A 22,135-nucleotide genomic window follows, 5' to 3' on the forward strand; every position below is an offset into this window, starting at 1 on the left:
TTTAGTGTAACATTATGCCCCTGAAATATCAGTTAAACCATGAAAGATGAAAAAAAAAAAAAGCCAGCGAGCTAACCGGGGTTTTTCCTTCCTCTGTCCTTCCCCTTGCTAGATAGCAAGACTATATCAGCAGAAATCCTTCCACACCAAGAGCATTTTTTCCACCTGGACCGATTCAGACTCAGACTTTCACCAACGTACATGATGTATCACTTGAATGAAAACAGAAAGCTTCTTGTTTATTGAGATCAAATGAAATGGATATTAAAATGTAGGATCATATGAACATGTTTAAAAGGCAAACAGTCCCCCCTACTGACAAATGTTGGGACTGATGTTAATCAACATAATGAGACAATAGGATATTTTCCCCGTTACACTGTTTGGTGCCTATCAGCTTTAAAAGACAAGAAAGTCTAATTCTATAGTTAGTTTTAGTTCATAAATCTTCAACACTGAATGCCATGTTTACATAAATATCTCAGTTAGAAAACATCTTATTCTTCATCTCTGAATGTGTCGTTTGTGGGGTTTTAAAGCACATTATTAGTACTGATTGTACAAAGAACACATATTTAGTGTTTCCATAATTTTACCTCCAACATGTTGGAGTTAAAACGAAAAGGAAACAATTTCTGAACAATAAGGTAAATGTTTGTTTTAGGAAGAATCCTCTGTTTGTACCTGGACTCTACAGTTCACTTTGATCTCCAGAGGAACAACAAAAACCAAGAGTTTATGTTTCCATCTCTTGTTATCTCCAGCTCGGTCTGCTGGCCTTGCTCCAGTCTTTGGAATGGGTTGACTTGTCGCTGCCGCTGTCATTTCGCGTGTGGCCTTTAGGGGGCGCCAGAGAGCTGTGGAGAGGTGACGGAGCAGAGGATCTGGCGCTCTGAGACCTCTTCAGAGTGGAAGAGGAAGAGGTGTCCAGAAGATCTGTGGCTCTGGAGGAGGATGAGAAGGTCTTGGGGGAGGATTTAGGGGAACTGGTGTTGGGGGGATGAGACAGAGGAGGTTTGGTTCTTCTGAAAGAAGAAGATGCTGTGTTTCTGGTGAAACCCGGAAGCGCTGATGATGACGGGGTTCTGGATTTGTGTAGAGGCGTGACAGGAGCACTGACGCTGCCCCCTCCAACCTGATTGAGAGTTCGAAGCTTGGAGAGACACATTTTCTCCTCTGTTTGGGTTTTGGGTTTCTTTAGGGGTTTCCGGACGAATGGCCTGCCCTCGAGGTCCTGGTTCTGCTCTTTGGACTCCGGGGTCTTAGTGGAGCCTGACCGTTGGGACGCCGGAGCAGATCCGGGTTTCTCTCCTTGACGGAGGGAGGGGATGTTCAGACTAGTGGTTCTGGAGGAGCTGCGGATGTTCGCTGGAGGCTTTTCAGGTTTTTTATCTCTGGACGAAGAACCTGGGTTGGTCCTTGTCATTGGTACAATTCGCCTCATGTTCTGGTTCTCGGAGCTGGTGAGAGTGCGGATCGACCTGCCGCCTGTAGAGGTTGTGTTTGATGGTTTCACTCCAGTATTTCCAGTTCTGGAGTTCAGGGACTTCTTGGTGGAGTTTTTGGTTGAAGTTTCAGGTTTTGTTTTCCCACCAGTTGAAGAACTTTCTACTGTCCTTTGCCTCAAAATCTTCTTGTTTATGTTTGTATTATCAGATGTTTCCTCTGAGCCAGGTGCCACATCTGTCCTCTGATCAGTGGAGTTCATCATTTTAGCTTTTTCAGGTGCCTCCGCAGTCAGAGTGGGATCTGGATTGGGTGATGCAGGGATTATTGGATGTAATCCAGGGTTATTAGAGCGGGAGACAGGCACTGGTTGGCTGCTGATTGGGACGGTCTCTGTGGTTTTACCATCTGCCTGAGCTTCTGAACTAGTAGATGTTGCAGAGGAAGTTTGCTGCTTTTCTCCCTGAGTCTTCCCTCCCTGTTGATCCTTCTCTGTGTGTAGAGGTGTGTTTTCACTGGCTGCTTCACACACACCTGTCACACACCAGACAATCACCTTTTCTTGTTCCTCAATGTTCTTCTCAATCTCCTGGGAGTTATTCTGAGGTTTGTCTGCTCCCTGTTCTTCTGGACTTGCGGTCAATGAGTCGCCACCGCCCATCCGGGTGGTGGTGGTACTGTCAAACACCTTTAGCTCAGGCACCAGGGTGCATCTCTCTAAAAGCACAGACATGTTTCCTTTAGCAGCAGTGGTGCTACAGACAGCACTCTGTCTTCTGGAAGTCTGATCAGCTGTTTCATTCCTCAAACGAGACTCAGTCGGACTGTTGGGGAGTTTTTCGTCAGTGCTGACGATGGTTGAGTTATTCCCACTGTTGTTGAGCTCAGACTGTTGCTTTGAATCAGAGGTAGATTTGACTGGAACTTCATCTTTATTTACATCTTTATGTGCTTCATCGATGTTTTCAGGGTTCCTTCTGGTGGGGGTCTCTGAGTGGGTTAAAACCTTCGTAGGAGAGAGTCCTGAAACCCCAGGCTCAAGTTTAGAGGAGGTTGATGGGAAATGTTTCTTCGTGTCCTCCTTTCCTCTCTGCCGAGGAACTCTGAGGTCGTTGGATTTCTCCAACATTGCGCTAAGTTCCCGCTCTGCAACGAGAGATGGTGAGCTGGAAGGAGAGTTACGGTTTCGCTGGAAGTTCCCCGAACGTCCTCGAGCGACGTGCTTGGTATTCAGAGAGGAGCGAGACTGGGACTTTGGGTTCAGGAGGTCCAGTAAAAGTCCAACCTCATCCTTTGCTGCTGTTGACATGTCGGTTTCACTTCTGCAGCGCCACCCGAGGGCTCCGGTCACCTACAACACAATCGCACAAGAGAAATATATTACCTGGTCAGGAAGTCTGTGGGTTTCGTTTTGTGTCTCACTCCTCCTGAATGGTTGGCCCTGTTTACGTCTACGTCAGCAGGAGCCAAGACCTTTGTCCCATGACTTCAGGAATTAGTGGTCATTTAAAAATGTCTTCTCACTTCTCACAGAAGCCTATATACAACTGTACCACTGGGTGCTAAGCTAAAATGTCCACCAATTTGACCAACTGGACAATCAACGTTTTTTCTCTCTTTCCTGTTGTCAGATTTGTGTCCCATAAATCTAATGAGTCATGACCTCATGTGCAAGTTAGGGATAATTTGTCAGTAAAACAATCCGGGAGTCAGTGAGACACAAAGTAAGTGCTAATCAGAGAACTGGGATTTTATTTATAATCTTAAATTGTCCAGAGTGGGATTCTGTTACCTCCTCTCCTCCGGACCATGAGTGTCTCTTCAGCTCCTCCTCGTGCATCCGCTGACGGCGAGCTGTTTCCTTCGCCTCTCTCTCCTTGTTCTCCTTTAAGATCCAGAAAAAACACTTCTTACCAAACTGTTTCCTCAGTTTCCAAAATGACTCTTTCATTTCTGACAAACGCAAACTTAGAAAACAGGTTTTAAAACCAACTTCATTTGATCTTCATTTGATCTTTTATTCCACATAAATGAGGAAATATTTTGTTCCTAACATTAACTGGTATAACTTAACTTCAACTTTACTCTTCAAATGATGCAATAAGATCAAAATGTCTGATCTATTTACCCAGAATGCCCTGCACTGTAGTCCACTTTCTGCTTTTGAAGCGATCACTGATCTGTTTGGGGTTCACATATGCATTCAAACCAAACCAGAGTTCACTTCAACCAAACTGAGACCAAGGTTTTTAGGCGGTCCAGAGTTTGATTTTTTTTGTTGATTGCGCGCTCATACCTCCCCAAACGAACCGGACTTTCTACCCAAATGGACTGGAGTTTGATTAAAGCGGACTAAACATGTCTGGTGTGGATGAACCCTTAAATTTCGTCCTATATGTTTTACAGAGTTTTTGAACAAACCTTGGCAGCGTTTGTGAACTTGGTGCAGAAGGTCTGGAAGATGCTGAAGCAGTCGTCCAGCCTGAACGAGTCTCTGTCCTCGCAGAAGAAGTCGATCAGCTCTCTGCCTTCCTTCTTCAGCTGCTGCTGGCCGCCGCGCAGCGAGCACAACGACGATGTGGCGCTCTGGGACGCAACGACACAAACCGTTACAGGCTGGTTCTACTTCAGGATGTTTAATGGTTCTAGTTTCATGGATTTTATTTTTTTATTATTATTTGGTAACACTTTATTTGAAGGGGTTACATGACACTTTTAATGGACTTTAACTGCAAGTTTTAATGCAAGTTTGAAATAAAAGTGCCATTATTTGCTGAATATTGCAAAGCTGGCACTTTTAATGGACTTTTAATGCAAGTTTTAGTGCAACTTACACACACCCTTTAAAATAAAGTGTTATCAATTATCTTACTTTGACTAATCTATAATCCTGTCAGACATGAGTATCTTTCTCTAAAAAGTCTTAATTAACTTTAGTTATTCAAAAATGTTTTCTTCTCCTTGTTTCCATTGCTCTATTTGTTTTTTTTATTTCTAACCCATAAAACCAAATTTCCATCAAATCTAAGTCTTGAGCTGCTAAAATATGGAAAAATGGAATAAGAAGGAAGGAAAGTGTTTCAGATAAAAAGACAAGTTTGCATTTTTATGGTGCTTATCAATTACTTACAACTATTAAATTGAATGTTTGTAATTGATTTTTTGTGATATATCTACAGCTAATTTTACCTGCATTTTGAGTCGTGTAAAAATAAATGCAGAAATGAATCAGCCTGAAAAATGATGTGAAACTTTGTTTAACCTGAAGGAAACTGTCCAGCTGCTGCAGCAGCTCTGTGTCTTTCTGGATGCTCTCCTCTACTGAGCGCGTGCGAGACGTCAGCAGCTGCAGTTCAGCATCCAGCGTTTCCATGGAGATCCTAACAAAAGAGACACAATTGGTTTTTCCTATTTCAATGCAATTATTTCAGTTTAATTTGAGGAATGTGATTTGGCTTTGTAGAAAAGGCTTTGCCAACCAAAGTCAGCAGGGGGCGCTGTCTTATAAGAAATTTACTCAGACATGCACTGAAAAAACACAAAATTAAGTATTTTGGTTTATGTTCTAGTGCAAATATCTTAGTTCGCTTAAAATAAAACAAAACAAAGTTACAGGTAACTTTTCAACAAGATATAGCAGCTTGTTTTAAATCAACAAGTCCCTAAAATATTAATGAAAAAGTTCCAGATCCTTTGGCAGATTATTTGTAACCTGGACAAGTTACAGGTCACTTGACAATAGAGCTAGTACTTGTTCATCAATATTAAGGATTTATTGACTTAAAACAAGTTCCTATATCTGCAAGTGTACTAAGATATTTGCACTAGAAACTGAATAAAAACACTTGGTCAGATTTGTGTTTTTGCAGTGTGAGACCTGACCCTCAGCTGTATTTGAGAACCTTGGAAGCGCCGTCTCACCTGGATGCAGCCTGGATGTGACTCAGTTTCAGAGGAAACTCCAGCAGCTTTTGGTCTTTCTTCTGAGCTTCCTGAAGAAAAAATTAATATCTCAACTTTACCTGAACTGCAGTCAGAAGGAAACAATATTCAATATTTAGAACAAAACAGCTGCAAATGTTGCAAAAACTCTGCAGTTTAGATTTTAAGATGAAGAGAAAATCGTAATGTTTGAGTTAAAAGAACATGATTGAAGCTGGTTTGTGGTAATCCACCATCTTCAGGTTGACCTCACTGACCAGAGCTACGAAGTGCAGCAGGTTCATCCCCGGTTTGTTGGACTTGGTGTCTGCAAGCGACAGGAGGGAGGACAGCTTGAAGCCCACGGCGTTTCCTGCAGAACCTCCCTGCAGAACACAGCAGTTAGCAACAACTGGAGCAGCTTCCAGCCCAAACCTCACCACTGCACTGCCAAGGTTTCATCCAGACTAAAATTAATGATGTTCCAGTTAACACGGGTCTTTAGCCCTGATTTAAAACAGTTTTCTGGAAGTTTGTTCCAGATTTGTGGTGCACAGAAGCTGAAAGCTGCTTCCCCAAGTTTGGTTCTGGATGCAGAGCAGAACCAGAACCAGAAGACCTGAGAGGTCTGGAAGGTTGATACAGCAACAGATCTTTTCAGTGATTTATAAACTAAATAAAGTATTTTAAAGTCTGTTCTCTCATTGGAAGGACTTTAGAACTCAAACTGCAAAAACACAAAAGTATTTTTGTTTAATTTATATCTAAATGTTAGTACACTTGAAATAAGACAAAACTAACTCACAAGTAACTGTTCAGAAAAATGTAGGAGTTTGTTTTAAGTAATTGCTTAATATCAATGAAAAGTTATAGGATAACAAAACAAGACATTTTTCTCGTGTTACAAGTGAAATAATCTCCAACAGAACTAGAAGTTTTTCATCAATATTGAGGAATTATTGACTCCAATATGTTGCTGAAAAGTGACTTCAGTTATTTTTTGTCTCATTTTAAGTGTACTGAATTATTTCCAGTGTTTTGGATCAGTTGCAGCTGTCTGATTGATCTTTATTTCGAAGTAATCAATGAGTTTCTGTAGATATTCCTGGTTCATTAGTTCTTTAGCTCTGGAAATGTTCCTCAGGTGATAGAAGGCCGACTTTGTAACTGTCTTTATGTGGCTCTGAAGGTTCAGGTGTAGTGTTTTAGTCCACATTAAGATATATTTGGTGTTTAAACGATTAAAATAGGTATTTATTCATGTTTTCAGCCAAATTTGATGCATTTGTGGATTTTAGCTATTCTCTGTTTTATACTTTTTCTAGTTTTCTCCTGATCTGTCGGCTGTTTTCACCATGTCACAGTTTTCAGACTTTAATCACTAAATATATAAAAAATACATTTAGCTTCACAATAATGCACTACTTTGAGTTAAACACATTCAGATTTGAAGTTTTATTGTGTCAAACTGGATGACGTACGAAGGGTTTGATGCTCTTTTTGTTTTCTATATTTTATGAATCCTTTCACACAGATTTTCCGGCTGTCAGTCCATGTCTCTTTTTTTGTCACTGTCTATTTCAGTCCGTTATTGTTTGTGGTTTGCTGCGGCTGCATTGTTATGGTAATTTGACGTCCCTCGTCTGTCAACTTCATATATCAACAGATTTCGTTTTAAAGCCTTGTAATAACAAATAAGAAGTGCATAAAATATATTTTTGGTCAGAAATATGAGCTATTCGCATGAGAGGAAGGCTGATGGTAAAGATTATAAGCATATTTAAATGTTTTAAAGGCAGAACATGAAAGGTTTCTGCTGCCTCTGTGTAATTTGCGCAGCATGTGAAGGCGAAGTTTCCAGTTTGAGTATTGTGAACAATAAGGGATAATGATACGGTTTGAGTCTAGCACTCCCTGATGATCCTTGAAATAAGTGAACATCTGTTCCTTGTAAAAAAAAATAAAATCACGAGCTGCAGGAAGCTTTCTGATGTCACAGTTTTCTGCACCAGAGATGAAAACTGAACAAAAACGAGTTTTAATCTGTTTTATATGACATTAGCCAGACAGAGTTAACAATCTGTAGCTGGTTTTCTAATTAATTATGACTTGTTTTTTATTCCCCACTCACAGCATTGAGGATGTTTCCGGCCTGCAGCACCAAGTGCAGAACAGCGTGGAGCTCCTTACAGCACATTAACTCTGGATGAGAGGAAAACGAAAGGAGGGAAGAAATGTGTCGTTAGAGAAGAGAGAGAGCGAGCCAACAGTGGCAGCACTTAGTTAGCAGCTCTGGCAGAGATTCACACACACACTGCTAAAAATAATCAACGTGTTAGGATGACGTATCGCTCTGCACATCTGCACAGAATCTGAAGAAATCAGGTGAGCTTCTTCAGCATCGCTCTGCTGTTTTATCTTTAGTAGAAACTGAGTCGTCTGCTGTCAAATATCTGTCTTCAGATTAACATTTTTTCTGGCATTCATTCATAAAAACACAAAAATCACTGCAGAAAGTTTAGTGAAAGGAAAACATTCAAAGGGAAGTCTGAGGAATTACTTTAAAATATACCCTGCACTGCCACTTTGCAAATTATAGTCATGATTTATTAATCCGTCATTTTAATCCTTTAAAATCTTCATTTTCTGTAACAGATGATAAAAGTGGTCAGGGTGATGAATGATGCGTAGATTGAAAATTATTTCTTGCAACTGCAGCAAAAAGTGTTTCTGCAAATTATTAACTCTTTGATGTCTGAATTAAAGTGAAATCAGATCAGATTTTTTAGTTTTAGAAAAACTCTAAAAATATTCATAATTCTCCACTGGCTGTACAATTATACACAGTTTTTATGTGTTGGTCTGTCACATAAAATTCTTCTGAAAATAAATAACTGAAGTGAAAATGAAGGAATATGATGCCATTAGTGTTCAGGAAAGGTTGAATAAACTATAATGTTTTTTTTCTTTGGTTAAAAGTTAAACACAGAAGCAAATAAAACCAACAGTTTAAATATTTCAGGTATTTCAGAGTAAAATGTTTGCTACCTTTGGTTGCAGAGCGAAGGATTTTAAAATCTCGCTTCATGGCGTCGCAGGAAGCAGGAAACTCCTCCTTTAACAGCATGGACTCGATGCGGACCGAGTAACTACACAGACATTTGAATATCAGAGACATGGATCCTTACAGATATTTAAAGGTAATATTTCACATTATAATGTCAAATGTTTTACAGAGGCTGACGGATTGATGGTGTCATAATAATGACAGAAACAGAAGAAAGTGAGCTGGTGGTAACACCAGCATCAAAGGTTTCAGCAGCAGAAAATAAATCTTCTTTATCTGATTTTATTTCTATCTGTATTTGAATCTGCTTTCATTTTCACTTTACTGCTGATAAACCTGAATTTCTCCATTTCTATTCTATTGTACAGTGAATTTATATTAATTAACTAGAAGCACTTAGCAAATCACACTAAACATGCAGAATCTAAGTATTATGTTCAGGTTGTACAAAAACATTGTTTTCACAGATATTTTGATCACTTATTTAAGTTATTTGTTTTCCTTTTTCTGTAAATATGAATATATTGTTTATAATACGCATTCCTAAGGGGATTTGGTTTGTTTTTTATAAGATCGGACACTGATATCAGCTGGTAATTGGTAAATATTTTAAAGATAAAAAAGGAGAAGGAGTTGGATTAAAAGGAGTTGGATTCTTACTCCCATTATGCCATGTTCTAATTAGTTTTTGAGTATTTAGTTATTTGCATATTTATGCTGGTTTGTTTCTGGTTTTTTTCATGTCAGAAAAAATGCTTAAATGCGAAATGCTATTTGAAAAATAACTGATATCTATAGACTTTATCAAGTTTTTTAATGCAATAATGATTTAAGTTGCTGTTTTTTAATATTTCTATGTCTATTTCTTAGCAGCTTTTTGAAGTAATTCAGATTTTCTATTCAGTTCGTGTTTTTACACTGCAAAAACACAAACACTTCCCAAGTAATTTTGTTTTAGTTTCTACAGTGAATATCTTAGTACACTTGAAATAAGATCACAGTAACTTACAAATAACGTTTCAGCAAGGAGCTTGTTTTAAGTCAATAATTTCTTAAAATTGCAGAAAAAGTATTATATTCACTTATAACAAGACATTTGCCCATGTTGCAAGTGAAATAATCAGTTATTTAGTACTTTTTCATGATTAAGGAATTATTCACTTAAAACAAGCTTCTGTATCTTGCTGAAAAGTTAATTATAAGTTTGTTTTGTTTTATTTTAAGTGAACTAACATACTTGCAATAGGAACTAGACCAAAAATACTTGGTAACGTTTTGTGATTAGTGATTAGTTTGCTGACTGAAGCAGTTTGTTTGTTTTTTGCTTTATTATCTAATCTGATTACTAGCAACAACTTAAAAAAACATCTTATTTAAAAGTGTTTCTAAACTTGACAGATTATTTCTGAATGTGAGCATGTTTAGCTAAAATGTTTTGCTAGTTCTGAGTTTGTGAACTGTTTTGATAAAGTAGTGAGCTCACCTGGGCAGGTGAGTCAGCAGATAAATGAAGGAATCGGCCAATGAGAGCTTGGAGACGTCGCCTCGGTACGCCTTCAGCTTCTTCACCTTCAGAGGAACAAAAGCAGAGTTTTATCAAAACAAATATACGTTTATGAATAAATATATTATATTTCTCTCTGTAAGTGAGGATGTTTGTGCTTCAGACGTCAGATGAAATATTTCACCTCGTCTTTTTCTGGAAGCAGCTTCAGCAGCTCTCTCAGAGGCTCCGCCCCAAATGATTCACTGTTGCCATGGCGAATCTCATCCACCAGCGTCTGATTGGACCTGCAGGGGAAAATGCTTTATCTAATTAACAGCTAAATTACACTCCAAATGTGTTAAATGACACTTTGGTCAGTGTTAATCAGTTGTAAAAAATAAAAATAAACCAAACTCAGATTTAAAACAAGCTCATCTGGAGTTAAATAGAAGAAATGAAGATGAATTAAAATTTTTGCACAGGTTAATATGACTATTTATATCAGTGTAAAATAATTTATAGTCAGAGCGCCTCCCTCATATGTTCTGGTGTGTTTGTTTACAAGTTGTGTTAACAGGAGTTAGCCTATTAGCGATGCTATTCTAGCTATGATTAGCATCTCAATGCTAACATGTAGCAGCACAGATGTTATGTAATGTCAGCATCAACCAGGCCTGTAATGATAATGAATTTTGTTGAACGATAAACTGTCCCAGAAATATTTGTGATATACAATAATATTGTAGTTTTGAGATCATTTTAAACTAAAATAATGATAATAATGTCATATTAATGTGAGTACAAGATAAAAAAAACTTAAATTTCTACAGAACATTTAACACTGGAACTTGAAACATTTTAAATATCCAAAATAAATAAAGGAAAAAAACTGAAACAACAGTGACTAAAATGGATTATGAAGGCTCTGTAACCAAAATAAAGTTTCAAGAAATATTAGTTTCTCAGCTTAGACAGGGAAAACAGGCAAAAGGGCCAGGAAAGACTTTTAATTAACTATTTGGTACCGGATGTCAAACAATGGCGACATTGTATCGACTAATTAAGCTTGCGGCTTGTTTACTGTTGTCATAGCAACTGCCTACCAATATGGCTGTCAATTACAAAGTTCCTGGAACTTGAGAACTATGTATTACAGAACCTGACATCAACTTGATTATAATTTATAATTGAGTTTCTCCACTAATTAAAAATAAATATTTCCATTTATTTACCTTTTGAACTGTTTGAGGAAGATTGCGATGTTCAGCCCTCGCTTCGAGTCGAGGATGGAGACCTGGTGTAAACACAGAGATGGTTAGAGTCTGGGTCCAAAGTGTCGACCAACAGGCATCAGAACCAGAACCAGGACCAGAACCTCGTCTTTGGCCTCCCTGAACGACACCCGGGTTTTTCCTCCTCTGGTCGGCGTGGAAACCGGCGGGCCGTCGCTCTGCGTGAAAAGCTCCTCGATTTTCTGGACATCAATCTGGAAATCCTGCTGGACTGGACCCTGAGTCCAGAGGTTGGCGTGACCTTTGACCTGAAGCAAAGATTCAATTGTTTGTTCTAAAGCATAAGTTCTCATCAACTTATTGTTGGCACTCATCTTTAACAGGCGGCGTGAACTGATGGATGAAAAAATGTCTGGTAAAAAGTTATGTTAAAAATTTTAGTGTTTGAAAGTGGTGAGGATTTTAGATTATAAAGGGTTAGCGGTTAACAGCAGATAAATGGCTATCCTGTAACGGTAAGTTGTTTCTCTGCCATTAGCACATTTAGTAGCAAGTACATGAGGATGATTGACAGCACCTTTTGGATCTGAATGGTTGTCTTTGTGTATTTCTTCAGACAGAAATAGTAGCCCAGAGACAAGGAGATCGATCTTTTCAGAAATTATCTGTCTTATAACAAACTGTCACAACATGGTGACAGTTTTAACAAATAAAAATAGCATTTTCTTTATAAAAGCTACATGCTGAAGCTTTAATGTAATCAGTTTAAAATGAAAAAGCTTTAATCAAACAGCTTCTTTGAATATAACTTATAGTGTCAAGATGTCTTTGCTATTCGGTTCATGTACAAAAAACAAAACTTATCTCATTATTTTAGGTTTGTAATACATAAATTGAACAACTTAATTTGTTTTTATGTGTTGCATAACATAATTTTGCGTAAATTTTGAAGTAAAGTCCACTGGTTGTGTTTTACAGTCTACCTGCTCCGCTGGAATCGTTTTCCAGAAGAAACTCCTCACCCTCTTCTTCTTCTTCATCCCACCTGGATTATCTGCAGGCAGCAGAGGAGGAGGCGGCGGCGGCGGAGGAAGAGGAGCAGGAGGAGGAGGAGGAAGGTTTTCTACGAGTTGGGTTCCATTTTTACTGTTGTGTGAAAATCTGAGCGCGGACGGCGGAGACATGGCCTCAGCGACGGCTGCGTCCTCCTGGAAGGAAAACCCCTGGATGTCGTTGGCCGGGGAGACGCTGCCCATGACGTGCATCGCCACGTCTGATTGGACGGGAACAGACTGAAGGGTCACCAGGATCACGGGTAACCATGGTAACAGTGGAGAAGAGTCATTCGAAACATCAGCGGGTGAAGATCAGCAGCCTGGAAAGAAAAGTTGAAGAGAAACAAAATTAAACACAAGTAGAAAACAATTTCAATGAACACTTGGATGCTGAAGACATCTGACTGTATTTGTGTTAGTACGGTCGCAATAACCAATAAATCAACTAATCACATGATTAATTAAAGCAAACACAATCATTTCAATTTGAATGATTTATAGTTATATTTTGCTAGTAAAAGCTGGATGATAAAAGTTTTTAGTTTGGTGCTTAGGTCTTAAATATCCCTTTTAAAATTTGGAAGCAAACGCCAGAGTGACGCTGCTACGTTTAGAAACTTTATTGCTGTTTGGATGAATCTACTAGAACAATTTTATCTCAATTTTATATTATTGATTTCTTTTTTAATCCTGTTAAACTGGTGAAACTGGTGACGAGTTTCTAGACATTTTTTCTGCACATTTTCAGTCATTCTGGACTCAAATCCCCAGGATATTCAGTATTTTCCCATTTTAAATCAATGAATATAAAAAAATCACTATAAATTAAAAATGTAGAGGTCAGGATATGAATACAGAATCTACAAAAAGATGGACTTATAGATGGATGATTTTTTTCCATATTAAGGTCTGTAATCATGTAGTTAAATTTAACCAAATTAAACTTGTATTTTTTGCAGCTTTAATTATTTTCTTTTTAAATCTTGTTTTTCTACTGGTAAAAACTCCTTTTCTCCTCTGATTTGAGGTTTTTCTCATCAATCCTCCTGCTGCTCAAAGGTTAATGAAGACCCGATCTCAGCAGTGATGTAAAGTTTCCAGTATCAGCTGCCTTGTTGACTCCACCGAACGGCTGCAGAGTTGTGACAGGAAGCCCAAATATGGCTACCTTCCTGCAGGGTTTAATAATTTAATGCTCACTAAGGGAGGAAATCACCGTGTGAAGTTCTGGATTCACGTCAACAAATATTTCCACTTCCTGCTGATGAATTAAAGACGACAGCGACGTTACATAAGCTAATCTCACATCTCTGATTGCCTGAATCCTTCCATCAAATTTTCTGCTCAATCGTGCTAACAACCGGAACCACCCAGTGTGTGAGAACCAGCGACCCGACCCAGCTGCTGCTGCTTTCTCCTGCTGTTATTTTAACATCCACATTCCTTCCTGAACCTAACAAAGTGTTATTTTTGGACTTTGGTTACTTTTTCACTCATTCTCTGTCCTCTAATAGACCATTTTCACCACAGCTGTGATTTAATCTTTACCTGGAAATAAGAAAAAAATGTAAAGATAACAGTTACTATCTGAAAACTTTTCCTAAAAAAAGAAAATGGTATCGTCACATGGGATAGTTTTCACAAAAGTTTTCATCCATATAAATCCACACAAACCCGACACTGAAAGTTGTATTAAACATGCCAAACCCCTAGGGGGTAGTGTAGCACAAAACTAAAACCAATCAGTAAATCAAAACCACTACTTCCTGTTGGGATTTAAACATGATGGCAGGACGTTCATTTATAGGTTAAACTACTTTTTTTATTAGAAAATAAACGATAAGGAATCGTTTTAAAGCAAATATGTGGCCATATTGTATTGGCACACAGAGTTTGCTTTCCCAGATATCAGGATGCAACTAATTTTTCACTTCATATCATTTTCTTTTCAGAAAAGTGAAAAAAAAAGAAGCTTAAAATCAAAATGTTTTCAGACTATAAAGTTGTGTTTCTTTTTTATAAAATGGCTCATTCTGTGTTTTTGGCAGCTCAACAGCGAAGCATCAGCCTCCATATTTTACATCCTTCCTCTGTCACAGCAACCGTCTCCATTTCCACCTTCAACTCTCACCAAGTTCACCTCCAAACGGCTCAACCTGAGCTTTTCCCTCTGATCGTTTCACTTCCATCACTATAAAATGTCATCAGTTAACCATCACAGATTGATATTCTGTATCATAATGCTGGTGGTCCAGAGTGCAGGAGATGCCAGGGATGCCATGTGTTGCCGGTCATTGACCCGCTGATTGCCGTGGAAACGGACCGCGTAGCAAACAATGACAGTTTGTTTATGTGGCGCACAACAAAAACAGGGTCACAGTTAGCATATGTGTGTGTGTGCGTGTGTGTGTGTGTGTGTGTGTGAAAGCTACGCTGACATCACAGCTGCCTCCGTCTTTTTCCTCACATCTTTCATCCGCCTGTCTTCAAAGGGAAGCAGAATAAAGGTTTACAGCTGGGCAGCGAAGACGCTGACCCGGGAAAATCATCAGTTTTGGCCTCAAATTTTGAAAATAAACAAGGCACACATTTTCAGAAACATCATTTTGATCATTTTCTGCAGCCTCACAACTACTATTACCAACCAGAGTTGCATTTATTTTAGTCAACATCCAAATAAACACAAAATATTGAAACGGTTAGGGAGAAAAATGCAAAAAAGCACAAAAGATATAAACAGAAAACCCTACAAAACATAAGAAAACCAAATATAACATAAAAATTCACAAGCCACCATTCGTGCATGTTACTGCAAAGAGACGCACACAAAAAACTGTTAAGAAAAAATCTTATGTAGTTAAATAAAAGATCTTTAGAATGTGGCAAATTATTTTTAGTTGATTAATCAATTAATCGTCCCAATAATCGATTGATTAATTACTAAAATAATCAGAGTCATGAAAATAAAAACAAAGCAGCTACTAAATGATTATGTGAGAAAAAGGAAAAAGTAGATAAATAAACCATCACAATATGATGCACAACAACCACAGAGACACACACAAAAAATAAGAAATTAACTCAAGATCAAAGGAAGGAATAAAAAATTTACTGAAACAAAAAGACATGAAGCCAAATATTACAGACATAATATGGCGGCCAAAAGACGTAGAAAAAACAACAAAAGATCACAAGTGAAAAAACGATATCTATCCAAACTCCTCAGACTCCTGATCTAAATGTGAAAGATTCAAATTTCTGCAGCTCTGTTTCACAAACTGGTCACCACCCAGTGCTGGTGACCTCAGCCCCAGAGGCATGCTGGGAAATCCACTGGGCCAGTGAAGCGCGCTCATTCAGAAAACAAAACCTCACTTCAACCGACCCAGTTATGATCCACGCATCCGTCCGTCGCTCGCTCCACATTCCTGCAGCAGCGACCTCGATGGCGAAGGAGGCAGGAAGGGTGAATGAGTGACCGACCCCTTCCTCCTCCTCCTCTTCGTCACATGAGCACCGACTGAGCGCACTCACAGAGTGTTGGTAAATAATATGCAGAGAGCTCGGGATAAAATTTAACTGGAGTTTAAAAGTCCAAACTCGTTTTGTGTCGGAGAATCTGACATATTTTGATCACGAGTCAAGTTTATTTTAAAGCAACAAGGCAGCTCAAAGTGATTTACTTAAAAAAAAACAACTTAATTTTCAACTTTACAAACTCAGAAATTTAATTGTTGTTTTTTTTCTCAAGAATCTTTGGGATTAACCTCAAATTGATTTATTTTATTAGTCCATCCATCCATTTTCTAGCACCCATGTCCCTAGTGGGGTCAGGAGGGCTGCTGGTGCCTCTCCAGCTACGTTCCAGGCGCGAGGCGGGGTCACCCTGGACAGGTCACCGGTCTGTCGCAGTTGTTCTACTTTTTTCTGGAAAATTTTCAACTTTTTAAACTCAAAATCTTCTTAGGTTTTAATTTCTGATAATAATCTCAAAATTTCAGATTTTTTTCCTGGCAAATTTTTGACCTTTTAAACTGAGATATTTACCTGTTTTTTCTAGTAATTTTTTAAAAATTTTGAAGCTCAAAAATTCCATGTTTTATTCTACAAAATGTCTGAGATTTAGCAAAAATTTTCTGAGTTTTTCTAGCCAATTTTCAACTTTTCAAGCTCAGAAATGTCTTTGTTATTCTAGAAAAGTTGCTCTGTTTTTATCTGCAGTGTCCCTAATATGCCATGTTAGAGGCTGGTAGAGGTTAAATCCTGTATTTGTTCATGCAGCTGCAATATTAGCTGAATAAAACGATAACAATGTGAGCTCTGAGTTTGGTCACCACTCCTCAGGGACGTGAACGTGTACGGCAAAACAAACACGGTTCGTAGAAACCTGTTTGAAAAACAAAACAAGGACAAATATTGACACTTCAGATTCATCTGACCTCTTCTGTGTGGCACAAAGGAGGACGAAGAAAAGCACACAAGTCATTATGTGATCCACCGTAACGCAGTCAGAGAGACAATCTGATCTGTGGAGTTATTCAAATGCAAGCAGCTCATCTGGAAATGACGTGAACACGAGGTTTCCCTGTGCTGCTGATAAATTAAAAGTGAAAAACTCAAAACGGATCAGAGGTAAACAGCTTTATTCTATTATCTGGAGTCAAACATAATAATCTCTGCTCGGTTCTAACACTTCTCTGCAGCTTATATGCATGAAAGAAAAGTTAATAATTGTTGTAAAATGTGTATGGAAAGTTACACGTTGTTCCAAAAACAGCTGGCCAAAGCCTTGGTGAACCTCAGCTCTGGATTAAAAAACAACAATAACATAATAATACATGTTTCCAATGATAAATTGATGCAAAATGATTAAAAGGTTTTAAGATGGAACACATTTTTGGGAGGAATATGCTGTTATTGGTGGTTTTATTTCATCTTTAATTTATTCCTAACCTGCAGATGAATAGAAACAATTCAGATAAAAGACAAATCTTTTATGCAACTAATAAATGATAAATTAACCTTTTTACAAGATTTTACAAATGGGAACGTTCAGTTCTTCTGTAAATGAATCCTGTGAATGAACATTTTTCTTTCAGTGCGTACAATAAGTGCCAATAACTGCTTTTTGGTTTTGTTTTACTACATTTTCAAGATTTGAACCAATAATTATTTTCAATTTTACATTTTTCTCAAAATTTTTAGTATGTTTGTAGGAAGGGATGTAAAAAAAAAATCATTTTTTTTCAGACACTGAGTCATAACGAGCTTTAACATCTCTTTAAATTTTCTTTAGGTTTTTATGGCGGCTGCTTGTTGCTCAGCAGTCTGACAGATTACCGCTCCCACACTTTTTGTGACAGATTTCCAAACGGGGAAACGGAGCGCTGCAGAAACGGTTCAGAGATGTGAAGGGACGGATTTAAAGCCCAGAAATTAATCACAGTCTTCCTCGATTGGTGGGAATATTTAAATATAAACACTTAAACGCAGTGTAAACTAATGGTGCAGAAGACCTTTTTAGACATTGAATTCATAGCACAGATTTATTTTTTTTATCATGAGCAGATGTAAATAAGATTTATTTTTTCCAGAAACCTGCAAAAAATCACGTTCATATTTTCTGGTCACCAGTTTTAATTACTTCTTAAATTACTTCTTTATGATACATACGTTGTAGTTTCCTTGTTTTGTATTTATTGTTTGTATTAATTAACAACATTAGCGTAGTTAAGTCATTTTAACTTTGTTTGCCTTTGACTGTTTTTTAGCAGGACAAATTGAGTATCGTCAAATGAAAAATAGTCTTTTGGTTAATCCTGGTGCATTTACAGTGTAGTTAATTAGTCACTATTGCAGAATCAGAGCAGTATTGAAGTCAAAACTATACAGAAAATATGAATATTTTGCATAAGATTAAAAAGCTTCTTGAACCCAGAACTCAAAAAAGTTACAATTTTTGCTTCACCTGGTTCTAATTCTGTAATAATATATAGAAAGTGACAATTTTTTAAAATGTGAATAATCAATTACTATAATAATCAGTAGTTGCAGCCCTAAAAGAAATACAGGCAAGTATTTATACAGCTGTTGCTCATGACTATTTATGAGACCATTCACAAATTATCTATAAATACTATAGAATATATAATAAAACATGATTAGCCAGAAAAAAACAAACTTAGCGTTAACAGAATCATCCAAGAAATACTTAATATATTTATCCACAACATTTAAACAAATAAAGCTTCTAAAGAAATGTTGAAGAGAATATCTAAAAAAAATAAAGAATCCAACAATACAAACAGGAAACACAAAATCAAAAATTAACTCTGCACCTGCTGGCAATGAAATAAATCCCTTTCAGATTAATCTAATTAATAAATACAATAATACCAATCATAAATCTATCTACTCATAAAACAATATGTGAATAAATTACATTTTACCATCCAAAAACCAACTGAAGTACCAACAAATATCGTCTGAATGGGCCAAGAAGGTGAGAAGGCAAATAAACTTGTGATTTATTAAAACAACTTACCGCCAAAGTTTAACACCTAATTATTATTTTCATCAGCAGTGCGATTATTTCCACAAACAAACATCCACATTTTATTTATTGGTGAAGAAAGAGTCCAAACACAAAGAAAACCATCAAAAAACAAACCATAAATTAAGAATAACGCTCTCTCACTTCCATAAAGAAGGAAAACATCAACATGGAGTTCTGCTGTAAGCAGCAAACTCTCTGACAAACATCCAAACTTCTCCACAGCAGCAGGTAAACTCCCTGAGGAGGAGGAGAAAGCATCTGCCTCGTTTCACGGCCAACCAGCACCAAAGGCACGTGTTTAAGAAGCTCTGGGTTGGACCTGGACCCCCCAACCAGACGGGAACCAGGCAAACATCCAAGCCGCCTGCTGAACGGCATCATGGGACTCTGATAATAGAAAAACAGCTAAATGAAAGCAAATCCCTGCTAAGTCGTTTTCTCTGCTCTGTTCTGTGACGGAGGGAAACAGGATGATTACCGCCAAGCAAAAGGAGCTGGCTGAGCATCCGCTGGTCTCTGGGGTTACCATGGCAACGGGGACAGACACCCTCAAACAGCATCGCATTTCTAAAATGTCACCCCCCCCCACTTCCCTTCAGTGTTGTCGCCGCGGTCACAGGAGGGTCAGGGGGTCAAAGCTGGAGCGCTGAGCCAGGCAAGGAGCTTACTGGGAGGACTGGGAGGAGAACTGGACACAAACTGGTGACCATGGGATGGCAGCAACACTTTCTACAAGAATGATTTAGTTTATCACTAGAGCAACAATCAATCAGTGATTAGTCTGGATGGATGGATGGATGGATGGATGGATGGATGGATGGATGGATGGATGGATGGATGGATGGATGGATGGATGGATGGATGGATAGATAAAGACTTTTACTTTAAAAGTTTGCAACCTCCTTGGCCAAACGTTTATTGGTTTAAACAATTTTTTGCTTTAAAGCTTAAACAATTAGAACTCTGAAATTCAAACCACTTTTCAGACTAAATAGTTGTTTTTAAGTTTCAAAATTAGTTTTTCAGATTCCTTCTTTCTTTTTTGGAACAACCTTTAAGGCCCCAATTTAGCTCCATACAAACTATTGTCAGAATCTAATTTACTTGTCATCAATGTCAACGTTTTACAATTTTAGTGTTGTAACCAACCTGCTAATAATATAGCAAAAAGAAAACAGATTGTACTAATTTTTGTTGAACTCACATTAAAAATCCCAAACAAAACATAGTACAGCTACTATTTCAGCAACAAATAAACTGAATATTATGTCCAGGCTGGGCTTCGGCCCCAGAGGTTCAGGATCCTAAAGACGCCTCTGTCATTAAGCTGTAATAATGTAGAAGTCTATGTGGCGCTATAATGACATCATCACGATGACATGCAACACAAAACTGATAGGAAGTGACAATAAAGGGAAAATACAGAAAGAAGCTGATTATTATTTTCTTTTATTAAAGTTAGACTAAAATACAAACTCGAAGGTGTTTAAAAACATAAAGGATATGTTTAATAAATTACGGTTATTGTTGTCAAATAAGCTAGCAATTCATCAAATATGAAGTTATACACCTGCACACTTCCTCAGTGTCACCAAACATCAGTGTTTTTAAATAACATATCAAATGTAAAGCGTTTAAAAACAGACGTTAAAACACAAAATAAACCCACCGGAATGAATGTCTCCCGGTTTAAATCCTTCAAACGAGCCAGAAACAGGGAAGAAACACCGATTCCCGGATCCACGGTCCGTGTTTTTCTGCCAAAGTCTCCAACGGTCTGAGTCCGACCTGCCAGCGCGTGCGGGGGAAAAGCTGCCAGCGGCGGGAATCACGCATGCGCGCTGACTCAGGTGGAGGGAACCCCCGCTCTCTCTCTCTAGCTCTATCGGACCCGCCCACCCGTGGGTGTTCGGTCCAGATTAGCTTCGTTCCTAGAAGAAAACATATAAACAAAAAACAAATGTGTTTATAATCAACAGAAAGTGAAGAAAATTAAGTATTAAGATGTTAAACATAACAGTTAATGAAGAAAATGCAAATGTTGGTGTTTTAGGAACTAAATTAAGAAAGTACATATTACTAAAGTAAAAGTCAAAAGTAGAGTGCAGTAAAAGTACTTCTAAAAGTATTTTCACCACAGTATCCTCATACTGATATGCATGTAGTGACAGCATAAAGGAAAACTTTCCTTTTAACAGGAAGAAACTCCCAACAGAACCAGAGCCTGGCTCAGTGTCAGCAGATTCACTGATTCAGGAGTACTTTCTACTTTTTTGAGTCATCTCAGCTCAGAACAACGTGGTATTAGCTATCTATTTGTCTAAAAGCTTGGCACATTAATACAAAACAAGTAATGGTTAAAAAAAAAACAAATACATTTTAAGCTTTAACAGTCTTGGCAGCTTCATAAACTCTTTTTCTTTGAGTCCATTTAGTCACTTTGAGCAGAACTTTCTCTATAATGAGGCGCTCTTTGTAAAGCTCCATTCTCAGATTAAGCTGTTGAAGGAAATGAGCCTGCATGCAGAGCATTCACAGACTCAAACTGACAAACAGTGGAGCCTCTTGTTGTTGCCAGGTGGATAATCGTGTGTTTCTAAAGCAGCACAGGCTCAAACAGACCAAACCCTTACATAAATATCACTGCATTCATCTCCCGTATAAAGGAAGACAAACTCTACGGCACACTGATGTCATTTTATTGTTTAAACCCTGAATTAAATTAAAACAAACTGATATAATTCAAAGGCATTTTTGATTTACTGTTTTTGATGAACATTTAAAAAAACACCAATATAAGCTGTTTTATTTTTAGATTCTGCTTTGCTGATTACAGTGATGACTCATAGGAATCCCCTTTTATCCCAAGCTTTAAAACAATGAAAGAAAGATGACTGTGTGATTATTTCCATGTTTCTTTCATGCAAAACATGGAGCAGGAATTGAATAATAATGTAAGCTCGGCCTGCATCGTGTTTCGTGCGCCCCCTCGAGCCCGTTTCAATGCGCTAACTGTAAACTAGCTTAAGGCTAACTTCCGTTTCAATATGGCCGCGCCGAAGAATTCGTTTTTTTGTTGCAAGACACACATGTAAGAATGCGTTTAAAATCAGTGGTATATGTAGCTCATACACTGTGAAACTCAAGAAACTTGAAGTGGTGTTAGCTTGTGGAAAGTAAAGCTTAAAACAATGTTCGTTATAAGTACCGTAAACAACGGCTATGGGCGCCGCCATTTTGAAATCCAGTCTACGTTTACAGGAACCCCGTTTCCTCGCTGTGACGCCCCAAGGTGACCCAGATAGGACAGGTGGGTTTAGACAACGGATTGATGGACACATATTTAAACATATTTTTCGTCACTTTTTATTA

General features: G+C 38.0%; 1 protein-coding gene across 1 annotated transcript; it reads right to left on the minus strand.

Annotated features, from left to right (window-relative positions):
• Nucleotides 1-218: 218 nt before the first annotated feature.
• LOC102231014 (FH2 domain-containing protein 1-like) lies at nt 219-20,571 on the minus strand. The gene is made up of 14 exons (XM_023346887.1): nt 20,433-20,571; nt 12,136-12,527; nt 11,296-11,460; nt 11,153-11,214; nt 10,123-10,225; nt 9,918-10,003; nt 8,416-8,516; nt 7,499-7,569; nt 5,646-5,753; nt 5,368-5,438; nt 4,709-4,826; nt 3,868-4,032; nt 3,239-3,331; nt 219-2,797 (listed from the first exon to the last, which is right to left on the minus strand). The coding sequence occupies exons 2-14, from the start codon at nt 12,415-12,417 to the stop codon at nt 755-757; spliced, it is 3,468 nt and encodes a 1,155-aa protein (XP_023202655.1). The 5' UTR covers nt 12,418-12,527; nt 20,433-20,571; the 3' UTR covers nt 219-754.
• Between the last annotated feature and the right edge of the window lie 1,564 nt (nt 20,572-22,135).

Source organism: Xiphophorus maculatus, chromosome 14 (assembly GCF_002775205.1).
Source record: "Xiphophorus maculatus strain JP 163 A chromosome 14, X_maculatus-5.0-male, whole genome shotgun sequence".
NCBI lineage: Eukaryota > Metazoa > Chordata > Actinopteri > Cyprinodontiformes > Poeciliidae > Xiphophorus > Xiphophorus maculatus.

Bases quoted from the DNA above. Each gene is read 5' to 3' on its own strand.
- LOC102231014 (XM_023346887.1), bottom strand. From the start codon at position 12,417: ATGCACGTCATGGGCAGCGTCTCCCCGGCCAACGACATCCAGGGGTTT. The intron at 10,004-10,122 runs GTGAAATATTTC...GTTCCTCTGAAG, and splicing joins TGCTTCCAGAAAAAGACGAG to GTGAAGAAGCTGAAGGCGTA. The intron at 5,754-7,498 runs GTGAGTGGGGAA...TGTGTTCTGCAG, and splicing joins CCGGAAACATCCTCAATGCT to GGAGGTTCTGCAGGAAACGC.